Source organism: Mchenga conophoros, linkage group LG22, assembly GCF_057382185.1.
Source record: "Mchenga conophoros isolate Kocher_MC1m ecotype Shallow Benthic linkage group LG22, M_conophoros_male_GT1.1, whole genome shotgun sequence".
NCBI classification, from domain to species: domain Eukaryota; kingdom Metazoa; phylum Chordata; class Actinopteri; order Cichliformes; family Cichlidae; genus Mchenga; species Mchenga conophoros.
This window is the reverse complement of record NC_140546.1, coordinates 7,327,832-7,340,467: the sequence shown is the minus strand read 5'-3', so window position 1 is coordinate 7,340,467 and position 12,636 is coordinate 7,327,832. Positions and strand designations below refer to the sequence as shown.

General features: G+C 38.3%; 2 protein-coding genes across 2 annotated transcripts in view; both read left to right on the top strand.

The window, feature by feature from the left end:
• Positions 1-12,636, top strand: part of LOC146548697 (major histocompatibility complex class I-related protein 1-like) — a 235,562-nt gene that overhangs the window by 76,699 nt on the left and 146,227 nt on the right. The gene's annotated exons all lie outside the window — the stretch shown is intronic.
• LOC146548703 (uncharacterized) lies at positions 5,033-9,284 on the top strand. Its single transcript, XM_085263108.1, has 12 exons — positions 5,033-5,143; positions 5,683-5,715; positions 5,812-5,901; positions 6,313-6,384; positions 6,493-6,581; positions 6,694-6,796; positions 7,059-7,161; positions 7,241-7,293; positions 7,401-7,479; positions 7,701-8,197; positions 8,397-8,590; positions 8,699-9,284. The coding sequence occupies exons 1-12, from the start codon at positions 5,093-5,095 to the stop codon at positions 8,841-8,843; spliced, it is 1,509 nt and encodes a 502-aa protein (XP_085119234.1). The 5' UTR covers positions 5,033-5,092; the 3' UTR covers positions 8,844-9,284.

Below are 12,636 nucleotides of genomic sequence, written 5' to 3'. Positions count from 1 at the left end.
GTTACTTTAAAATAGTAACTTAGTTACATTACTAGTTACTTCTCTCAAAAGTAAGTCAGTTACTTCAAGTTACTCGTTACTTTCAAAGTAACGAGTTACTAGGGAAAGTAACTTTGGTTTTACTCAGAATTCTCTTGCTTCCATAACTTTGCCAGTCTTCTAGCTTGCTTACTTGCCACAGTGCACTGTGCCACCTACCAATAGAAAGGAAAAAATAATGTGCATATTTCCACGAGAGAAATCCCACGCCTGGACCGTCATTGACTGCTGCCATGATTCTAGCCTACGTCACAGCGTCATGTGTGCCTTTTACATCCAACACAAAAACTGCAGTCGTGGTGCTTTCGATTGTACTCAGAACTCGGAAATTCTGCCTTCCGAATAGGAAGATGTAGGCAACACCAGACTGCAGATGAGCTGCATACATGGCTGGACTGGGACAAAAAATTGGCCCGGGCATTTTGACTAGAGACTGGCCCACCATTATAGGAAAAATCATAAAGCCTTTGAATGAAAACAAACGCTGTTGTGACAGTGATGTACACTGTTCTGATGGTATATATGCATCAATCAATCAATCGTTTGTTGTAAGATTCAGATAATTATTTATTAAAAGCGAGACATTTTAAATGAGAATAAGAAAGAAAAGTATTTCTTTGTGCCCACATCTCCCTGTTAATGCCCTACCTGGCCCCCCTGGCAAAACTTTGCTAGACCCGCCCCTGCACAGTTACCAGCTGTCAGCTACATAAAAAAGGATCCTGGTGTTATTTGTCTCTCAGAAACAGTTCATAACTTCCCTTCAACTCATTTATGTCACCTAAAAGGTAAACCTGTTTCTCCATCACCTGTTCAGCTCTGATGATTCAGTAAGGACATCTCCTGGTTTCACCTTCATGTTTCCATCTCACCACATATACAAACCGATATCATGACCAGCAGGTTTACAGCTGTGGCTCCAGCAAACATCAGCTGATAGAATTTATTTAATATTACTTTCTACTAACAACAGCTGATCAAGCTTAAACGTGCTGCTGTTGTTTAGCACGACATCCGCTGGTTTCCTCTTTTGGCGCAAAGTGGGAGATAAACAAACAAGAGACCCAATCAGCTGATCATTGATCAGTTTTCATGATTGAAGTAGAAACAGGAGAGGGAGGGGGAGAATGAGAGAAGAAGAGGCAGCTGTGCAGCAAAGACACAGAATAACTCCAGCTTTGTGCCTTTTTCATTGTAGCTGAATTACGGGACAAACTGTTCCTTTTCACCTCAATAAGAAACGCGTAATATTTTCTCTGAATACCAGACGGGACGGACTCTAATAACTTATGAACAAAATAAAGTTCAGCATCATTAACTTCATAGCACCACCCAGCTGTATAGAAACTTCGTCATGCTAGCTAGCACGCAGTACGGAAAAAGTCAGAATAACGAAAATAAACTCCACCTAAACTTGGTTCATATCTGACCCAGATAGACTGCAGGTCATAACTTCTTACCTGAAGTTCAGTTCACACTTGGACCGGCGGCCGCCTCGGGTCTCTTTTCCTTCTGCGTCCCCTTTCCTTCATCCACCTGCTGGCCTCCACCACTTGCTAATGTTGCTGAATCTGTGGAAGCTCCGCGATAGCCACCACACGAAGTAACGAGTAACGACCCTATCTAAATCCCAGTAACGACTAACGCGTTCCTGATTTTGGCATAATAACTAGTTACCGTGCTCTTTACCACAATAATAACGTAGTTACTGTAACGCGTTACTTAATAACGCGTTAGTCCCAACACTGCCAATGAGTACTGAGCTGTGCCACATGAAGAAACCACCATTTTACCAGTTTCCATAGAGTTTGCACTGTGTTAAGATTTGATACAACAAGAAGTATCTGCCTACTGTCACTGAAAAACATTTGTGTTATACACTTTTGTTCCCCTGTCTTTAAAACGGCTGATATTTTGCAAAATACAAATGCTTCTTTGTGAACAGAGCTGAGGAAATTGAAATTATGACTTAATTTCCCTTTGTTCAATAATAGACTAGCCTAGTTTATTCAGAAATCATTGTAAGACAGTCCTGATTAAGTCACTGAATAATTAAACCTCATGGTACAACTGACAAAGATTAATGTCTCTGATCCAAGGACTTGTAACACTACAATTTGACCAGAGGTGGCAAAAGTACAGATATTTGTGTGCTTAAGTAGAAGTCCAGATAATGGTGTTGAAAAATACTCTAGGGAAAGTTGAAGTACAGATTAAATTTCTTTATTCAAGAGAAAGTGAAAATGTACAGACTCTTGCCAAAAAGTAAAAGTATCTCACTGAAGAATATTTCTACCACATATTTTTATGCAAAGCTAGCTGGATTTTGTGCTATATCAGTGTAATAATAAAATAATATTAGTAGATGGAAATACCAACTTTATGTCAGTGAAAAGTTAATCACGTAAGTAGAACATGAGCAGAGACCAAGAAGGAAAACAAAATCTGTTTTCTGTTGCCTACATTGTATAGGGTGTGTTTGCCTCTAAACAGGAAAATGTGTAGAGAGAGGTTAAAGTGGGATTCAGTGGGGGGTAGAGGTCCCTAAAAACAGTTGGGGAAAAGACTAATAACTCAAAATAATTTCTATAAAGACCTTACGTAGATTTTCTTATTGTACAGGCTGTGATCAATTGACCTGCTGCACATTTTTGGATTTACACACCTATATTCAACAAGATGTCGGCCCACGTTTCATGAGTCGTCCTGGCTGATTTCCATCCTCTACACTAATCATCAAGAAACTAACCTCACAGCCCATTGTTCATTCAGATGTACTGTTTATAAGGTTGGGCAGTCAGCTGATACTGAAGAAGTCACTTGGATTAGTGACAAAAAGTTTCTCCTACTGAAAACACTATAATAAGGCATTAACATTGCAGGCATATTTTCTGATTGTTGTGCTGTGCAATAATGCAACTTCAGAGTCTTTCCACAAGACCTGAGCCTCTGCAGCAGGTACAGCCTGCTCTGCGCTTTCCTGTAGAAAGCATTTGAATTGTGACTCCAGTCCAGTTTATTCTTCAGGTAAACACTGCCGTGTACAGAATTTTTGGAAGGAATCTCAGGAGAAAGGCTGCCCCTCTGTTGGTCTTCCTTGGTCTCTTGTGTTCTGGGGGCCTCTGGATGTCTGGAGTTTTGATCTCCTCCATACCTGCTTCATACCCTGGAGGACGGGGCTGTGGCTCCCCCACACTCCCTAGCAGATCGTTACATGGAGAAACCTTTGGAATGCAAGCATGCTGATCCACACAGGTATGCACACAGGTGTACACACGGGTATTCTTGGCTGCTGCCTCAAAGCACATTGTGCGCTGTCTATCTTGCGTGCTGCACAATATCTTTTGTTTATTTAGTATCTACTGATATCTACTGCTAGCTAGTTTATTGTAATGGTGCTTTTTTTTTTATTATGTTGCTCTTTGTTGTTTGCTTTCTCTTCTGTTTTTTTTCTCCATACAGGTGACCCAGGTGTTTTGTTTTTTTGTTTGTTTTTTTTCTTTCTTCCCCCCCTTCTCACCGTCTCTTCTCCCCTTTGGTTTTCTTTCTCTCCCTCTCTTTCTTTCATTCTTTCTCCCTGTCCTATCCCCCAGTCATGTCTGTCCCGTTTGTAGCAACTGAAAATAAAATAAATTCATAATTATAATAAAGGTCAATCAAATGGACCAATATGGCAAGGCCATGATGATCCACTTGGTAAAATAAATCCGCTTGGCATCTTTCTTGGCCTTAAGACAACAATTCTGATGGCTAAAGATCCAAACGGGACACAAAAAAAAAAAAAAAAAAGGATTTACTTTGCTTTTGGCAGTTGAAATGGACGATCTGATTTCCTCGTGTCAGCATTGTTCCCACATCATCATAATTAATGTTGTTCCAGGTTCAACATTGCAAGTGACCAATCACCTTCTTGTGACGTCATTCCTTTGCGACTTCGAAATACCCGCCTTCGATTATTTCGAAATACAAGTGAAGAAGCGAAAAACCGCCGCCTGTCCGCCGAATTTGAAGTCAATTTAGGATACTTTCCTTTAATAAACGGTAAGCATTATACATATGTTCCTCACTTGGCTTGCTGTTTGTTTGCTAGCGATAGGCTACTTGACGACAGCATTAGCTAACCAGTGTTCTCTAGACCAGCGTTCCCCAACTTTTTGGGTGTTTCGTGGCCCGGGGGTTGGGTCAGGCAAAATTGCAGTAGCTTCCCTGATCATTTTACAAACATAAGTGAAGAGAATCTGGACTAAAAGGCCTAGACTTATGGTTGTGTGCTGAATCTATGAATCAAACTATCACCTGGAAACATAATTAACTGGTCCATAGCTGTGAAACTGGACATGAGTTCTTGATTCTATGGAGATTAACAGTAATCCACAAATTTACAAATTTGTCCTGGTACATCGCGTAAATGTTGTCCCAGGGACATCGCGTAAATGTTGTCCCTGGGACATCATGTAGAAGTTGCCCTGGGACATCGTGTAGATGTTGTCCCTGGGACATTGTGTAAATGTTGTCCCTGGGACATCGTGTAATTGTTGTCCCTGGGATATCGTGTAAATGTTGTCCCTGGGACATCGTGTAAATGTTGTCCCTGGGACATCGTGTAGATGTTGTCCCTGGGACATCGTGTAAATGTTGTCCCTGGGACATCGTGTAAATGTTGTCCCAGGGACATCGTGTAGATGTTGTCCCTGGGACATCGTGTAAATGTTGTCCCAGGGACATCGTGTAGATGTTGTCCCTGGGACATCGTGTAAATGTTGTCCCTGGGACATCGTGTAAATGTTGTCCCAGGGACATCGTGTAGATGTTGTCCCTGGGACATCGTGTAAATGTTGTCCCTGGGACATCGTGTAATTGTTGTCCCTGGGACATCGTGTAAATGTTGTCCCTGGGACATCGTGTAGATGTTGTCCCTGGGACATCGTGTAAATGTTGTCCCAGGGACATCGTGTAGATGTTGTCCCAGGGACATCGTGTGATAGCTTGTAAATAATGGAATGAAAATTATTGATTGTTATTAACTTGTGAAAAAGAAGTGTAACAAATCCACATGTTATGTTCTTACACCCTTACAGAAACTGTGACTCCTTCACAATGTCAGGTAAATGTCAACTCATGTTGAATAATCAACCAATCAAGCCTTTTATTATCACATGCAATGTTACACGTACAACTGCAATGAAAATTTCACCCCCTTCTGACCATACATATATTGCTTAAACATCACATTGGGAAGACAGGTCGGAAACAGTTAGGAAGGTCAGAAAACTAATTAATAGATGAGGGGAGAGGAGGAGAAAAAAGAACTACAACCAGACAAAGCTCCTAGAAGACTGAAATGGATGATGGTTGCAGCATGCAAAAAGAAAATGATATCTGTTGACTACAGCATATGCTTTCTCACAGATTACCTTGTGGGAGTAGCTGGACCAAACTCTATTGGTATTTCAAGTTTGAAATCCCTGTTTGACCAGACTAACATTTCAGATTAGGTACCTCTTGACATAAAAATCCTTTTATGTTGTCATAAAACTAATGTTAAATTCTGCTTTAAATACACTTTATTGTACAATTTACTTAATGAATCGTATTCCTTAGTTCTGTTTTTATTTATATGTATTTATTTATTTGTTTTATAAGGTAATAGATGGCCTAATCTATTTGCAGTGTGAGGTATGTTGAAAAGCTTGTTTGATCATAATGACATAGCATGTTTACGTTTTTTGTAATGTATTTGAAAACATAGGTGTATTTATGTTATTTTTATAGAATTTCCCTCACATTTATCCAATACCAAGCCAAATCACTGGAAAAATTTTGGATGGGTCCACAAGAGCACAAAGTGCATACTTTTTGAAGGTATGACTTGGACTGTGGTAACTATGTTCTTATCACAAAGGGTTTATAAGTTGCCACTATAAACAAACAGCATTTTCCAAAATTGAGGCCTTGTCAGAAGAACCTGAAAAATACCTTTCTGAAACCTTTTCTGTGTAAAGACTTGCTCAAAAGCAATGCACACAGATTAAAACATTTCTGTCTTGGCCAACTGATAAAGAACACCAAAAATTGAGTGGTGCGTGTTGAGTCTGTGGTCTTGATTTGTTTTGTACACACTATAGAAATTAATTAATGTAAACCAAAAATGACACTTTCTATATGTTTGTGTATCTGCAGAATTAATTACAAGTCTCACCTGACAAGCTTTTGCAGTTTTGCAGTGTCATTCTTGACAGAAAAACATACTTGTCACATTATTTTTATTTCCAGAAAAACATCTTTCAGATGTATGAGAAATTGATTGGAGCCTGTCTGGAAAACGGCAGCCACTGGACCTTGTTTGTAAGTTGCACAGATTTTGCACTCTCTCTAGTGCATGATACTTTTCAGTGTCCCTCATTAGGAAAGCTCAAGGCCCAAGCCTACCATATCCATCTTTTTACAAAACAGTTTTGTGACATACCCAAGAGGACCATAGTCTATATGAATTCATTTGGCGAGTCGGAGGTCAGAAAAAGTGCGGTGTTGAAAAACTGGAGGTAATTAATTAACATATTTAACATAACATATTTAATTTAATTGAAATCATTACCGAACGTGGTTATTGATTTCTCTATATGCTTTTTATTTGTAATAACTGCGATCTCTCAGCTCATTTGCTTCAGCAAGAGGCTGCGCTGGAGAGTGGACCTTGTCACATGTGAGCCACCCACATCAACAGGATGGGAACTCATGTGGAGTGCATGTCATAATGGTACTGAAAACTATAGCTTTAACCTATATAAGTAATGTTTACATTTTTGCCTATTCAGTTTTTAAAGCCTTAGAGGCAGGATGGTAAAATCTCAATTTTTTTTGTAGATTGAACCATTTCAGCAGTAATGCTTTGCTTTGGTTGCTCTGTTTTTTTTTTTTTTTCTCGGGGGGGGGGGGGTTAAAAACAAACAAACATTTCTTTGTTAATCTAATTCTTTTTGTTCTTTTTTTTTTTTTTTTTCTTCTTCGTCAATTATTAGTTTGCCCAATCTCTCATTGACGGTAAAACACAAGTGGAGGAGTACAACACTGAAATCACAAAGCTCAGGTCCCGACTTTGCCACTACTTATTTTCCTCAATAGGTAAAGATAAAATTAGCTGCCTTCTTTTTCTCTAACATTGGAAAATGTAACTTGTACTTAAACAAATTATATTTTGCAGATCGAACTAGGAAGTGCAGTCAGTGCTGGTGTGTGATTGCAGCCAAAGACCGGGTACACTATGACATGTCCTTAGCCATATAGATTGTTTATTTAATGGACTTTGTTCATTTGTTTTTTGTTTGTTTATTTCTTCTTCTTTTTTTTTTTTTAATTCACAGGTGCAGTGCCAGAAATGTGGTGCATACAAGCACATGCGTTGTTCAAAGTCTGTTTGTGGCATCTGTATCTTCTGTGAGAGTAAGTCACAATATAACTAAACAATGTCCAAAAATGTTTAAAGTGAATTTTTTTTTCGTAATTTTGCCTTTGCACACCAGGACTGTGTAATTAAAGTGGACGTTTCAAGATCCAGTTTTTACACAAAACTATTTTAGACATAACTGTGTCGTATTGTGGGGATTTCTCTTCACAATTAAATTGATATAGTGCTGTTTATATCATTCTTCTTTATGTAACAGCACAGTGCAGCACAGCAGAGGGAAAGGAGTTGTGCAGCATAGTGGATGGCTATACAGGAGGAGCAATAGAAGTAGCCAGTGAAGAATGTCATCAGGGAAAGCATCAGGCAGCGAATGACAAAGGAAAAGTTCCTAAGGGAGAGAACATCTGCAGCAAATCGACAAGTAACAGTGAGATAGGAAGACTGACAGTCAGAGATGAAGGTACACAGACTGAAAGAGATGAAGGTACACAGACTGAAGACAACGAAAAAGAAGCAGAAGTATACGGCACAAGTCTGAGTACAGATAATGCTGCTGCTGCTGATGTTGACAGGATCGATGCAGATACAGAATTCCAAACTGATTCAGAAGGAACTAGTACAGTTTACAGAGTGCATGGTCGCTTATCTGTACCAAGCTCAAAAAAGAAAACCTACACAATAACAGAAGACGAGATCAAGCGCAGAATCAACGCAGAGAACATGTCAGTTCATGTTTTCAGAGGTTTGATTGGGGTAGGTATACATTTCGTGATTTTGATGTCACCTGAAATAAATCCGGGTTACTCGTATCAATGAAGTGACAATGTGGCTGGAAATTGTGCATTTGCTGCAACATATACACAATTACACCATGTAAACAAAAGCATTTAACTTTGTGCGCGTGTGTGTGTCTCTCTCTGCTCTTTTGGTGTTTGCACTTTTTCTTTTTTAGGGCCGTAAAGCCAAACTGCCCGCAATGATTCTTGACAGGCCTAAGAAGGCCAAAACTAAAGTAACAGTGTTTAGTGTTCTGAGTGAAGAGGAGGCTGGGGAGCTAGCCCTCGGGTTTGCCGGAAGATTGGCCTGCGATGTCACAACAGACATGGTCTGTAAAGGCATCGACCATTCAAGTGCTGATATGACAAAGTAAGTTAGTAAAACAATATGAAAGTTGTATCTTTTTTGGTATTATTTGTCATTTCCCCGTATTTGGGTTATTGGTGTAACATTGTTAATCTTACTTTCTAATAACAGACAGACTCTTCTCAAAATCCAACACAATCTTAAACATGAGCTGACTGATTCCTCAACCTTCAGTTTGCTGACACACACCTTTGGCCCCGCTGCACTGGATTCTGTCATTTCATTCCTGTGTGAAAAACTTGATCTTGTCTCTTAAATAATGAAACCTTTTGTGACTTTTGTTTGTTCTGTAAATCAGAATCTTGAAAATTGTTCATTGTTGTTCTAAGTTTGTGTTAACTATTTGGCAAAAATGATTGGTTCCTAATCCAAACAGCATAATGACTGTTCTAACACATATCTTAAAAATGCTACAAAGAAAGAAAATTATCACATATGTTTCAATATGAATGTAATTGTGTCACACTCGGTTTGTAGTAGCTTTCCTGTTTTATTTTGAGTTTTGGTATGTTTACACTGTTATTTTTATTTCCCGTGTGTTCGTCTTCCCTTATTAGTTTTACTGTATTTAATTAGTCTGATTTAATAACTTATAATTATTTACTTTCCAGTGTGTATATATGCTCCTCGTTTGGATTATTGTTTGTTTGAGTTCTGCCTGTCTTTTCTATTAAAGATTTGGACTTTTGGACTATTAGTGGACCTCGTAGGTTTTTATTCTGTTCAATTGGTAATTGACTGGGTTTAATTTAGTGGCCTGGAAAACAGGCCGGAGGGGTCTGGTCATTTTAACCCCCTAAGACCCGAAATCTTCCATGGCATGCATTTTTAATTTCTCTTTGATATTTGGGCCGATTGGAACCCGATGAATGTAAAAAGAAAGAATTACCAGGTTTTGTTTTTTTTACCTAATTTTTGTTTCTGAGAAAAATGAGAGCCACATATGAGGACATTAATTTGAAATTTCGATAGAACAGTTGCAGTATAATGTCCTCATAACTGTATATCAGGCACTTGTTGATCAAGATTTAGTATTTTGGTCTAAATAACCCAAAATGTGATGTCCACATGTGTGGACGCCAGGCTGGAGTAAAGTGTTAGAGCTATTTATACCTATGTAAACTTTTATACACTGGTTTTTACCTGTCTTGTTTCAGAAAGGTTTAAAAGGGTAATGTCCACAGTTTATTTGTTTATTTATTTGTTTGAATTCAACATATTTTATTAAAGTAATTGAGCTTGAACACAGAAAAAACTGAATCAAATAATCATGAAATCAAATCACTTGCACTATACTGAAGTCTAATCTACTCTGAGCTAATGCCGGTTTCCAACACTAATGATCGGGTGAAGGAGAGAGATGAGGGTGTGCACGGCCACTGGTGCTCTTATCCCTGTTCTTTGTGATACAATCCAACAGGAAAGCAGTCAAACCCTTGGACATTAGCCAAGTTAACGTTCACAAATATATACACACAGAGGAACTCTGAGCCCCAATGTCAGCATTAGCACAAACATGCCACTTCATACCAAATCTCAGTGTGAGGTCAGGTGTTAGTCTCATTCCATTATTCTGGCTATATTTTCTTACTCATTACTATTAAACTTATACTTAAGACTAACTATTAACAAAATCACACCCCAATAACTCTGTTATTACACTTTGTATTTAATCATAAAAAGGCTGGATGTTGAAACCTTTTACTTCTATTTTGTATGAGCCAGGATTCTCAACAGCTGATACTCTATGTCCAAAAAGTGACAGGTATCGTTTTATGGAGCAAAAAAACTTAAGAGCGCATATTTTATAAATAATACCAACAATTACAAATGCAGACCTTTAATAGTAATAAGTAATCCTTTATTTATAATGCATAGCAATATAAAAATAGTAACATATGAAAATATTACAATGGGCACAGATGAATTTGTATCAAAAACAGCAACCAAGCCAAAGTAATGAATAACACACATAAATAACAACTGCTTGAGAGACCAAACAATTTCTTTTCATCTGTTCCTTGGCAGAAAGTTAAGACAGCTATTCAGCTTTAGGTTTCAATAAACAGAAGTAATGGATGCAGTCCCTTTGAAATGTCACACAAAAGTCTACTTGTGCATATACTTAGCTTTAACTCTTCTCTTTTTTGTTTTGTATTCCAAAAGGTTTTCATTTTCTCCAGAGGATGTCTCTCTTTCAGTGGTTATCGACTGTTCACATTCATTTTCAGACTGTTGGAATGTCGATGCTGGCCGAACGTTTCTTGCTAGAATACAATGGCCTAATTTTGCGTGCATTATCTGTTGTCTTTATTTCGTACTGGCATATACTTTTGCCTACTTGTTTTGTTTTTAAGACATTTGTATGCAGTTCATCTATCATTGCAGTAATACCCTCTGGAATGAATGCCCACTGTTTAACAGCATTTAGTTTTCCAACTGCATCTTCTGTGCATTTTTTGTCTGTGCTTTCAACTACAGGAGTGTCATTCAAAGTTGATAGAGGACTTTTCAGAGAGTTTTTCATTTGTTTAAAATGGCTACAAGCCACCTTCAGGCAAGCACATGTGTTATAGTGAGAGAACGTACAACAAATGCACTGAAGTGTTTCAGCCGATGCAAAAAAACACAGATTTCCAAACAAACTTGGCATTTTTATCACTTTCAAGTCCTCACAGTGTACAAAGTAATGCCTTTCTTTCACTGCAATTCTTGCCAAGGTCTGTTTCCATGTTTGGATAGATGTCATTGTCAGCCTCTGCTAATTTTGCAAGTAACACTAGATGCTTGCAAAGAAGTCCTCGTAAGCCATATGTACAGTTGCAGTAGGACTCAACAGGGCAGACATCATACACCATGTCTTCTCTTGACTCAGATGGGACTTGATATGCATTAACTCCATGGCTGTTCTTGATAGAGATGGCACGATACCACTTTTTTATGTCCGATACCGATACCGATATCATAAATTTGGATATCTGCCGATACCGATATGAATCCGATATAGTGTTTTTTAATCAACAAAACTGTTTTTTAAAATATCTTGCTGCATTTTGCAAGTCTGCAAGTTCATACTCAAGTTTAAAACAACAACTACACTAAAGCTATTCTGTTATACCTGTATACAAAAAAAATATTTCATAGTTCAGCAATACTGATCAATCTAATAAACTTAAACCTACACCATCCTCACTATTCTGGTATTTTAAAGAGTACTTAGCGTAAATATTAAGCAACCTAACTAATAGGGTTCCAACTCCCAGCAACAACAAAAAGAAATAAATAAAAAATAGGGAACCACCCCTCACGCGCCACCTCATGATGCTTAATCGACGTAATCAACCTTAATTTGATGAAGTGTGAAAAAAATGCACAGAAATCAATTATTTTTCAAGAAATATTAAATAGATTCAACATCTTTCTTCAACAAAATTGCAGACTGCACAGATGGTACCTTCCCAAAGTAAAAAGTACTATAGCTTACTAGGGTATATATATTAGACTTAATAGTCACTATATACAGTAATTGACTTCTATTCATTTTACATCAAATTAAAACTTTGGGTGTCAGATAATTATTTATTAAAAGCTGGACATTTTAAATGAGAATAAGAAAGAAAAGTATGTCTTTGTGCCCCCTTTTCCCTGTTCATGCCCTATCGGCCCCCCTGGCTAAACTTTGTTAGATCCGCCCCTGCACAGTTACCAGCGTCAGCTACGTAGAAAAAGATCCTGGAGTAGAAAGTAATAATAAATAAATTCTAACAACAGCTTATCAAGCTTAAACGTGCTGCTGTTGTTCAGCCGCTGGTTTCCTCTTTCTGGTGCAAAGTGGGCCAAAAACAAACAAGAGACACGGACTCGCGACAGAAAAGCTGATCAGCTGATCGTTAAGCAGTTTCACGATTGAAGTAGCAGCCGGAGAGCGAGAGGCAGTCGCTTGTTAAGCTTAACACAGGAATGCTTTACAAACATTCAGAGATGGACTTACACACTTGCTTTACTTCTCTCGGGATAACTTTGTCGGAGATGAAATGCCAGGTTGCTAG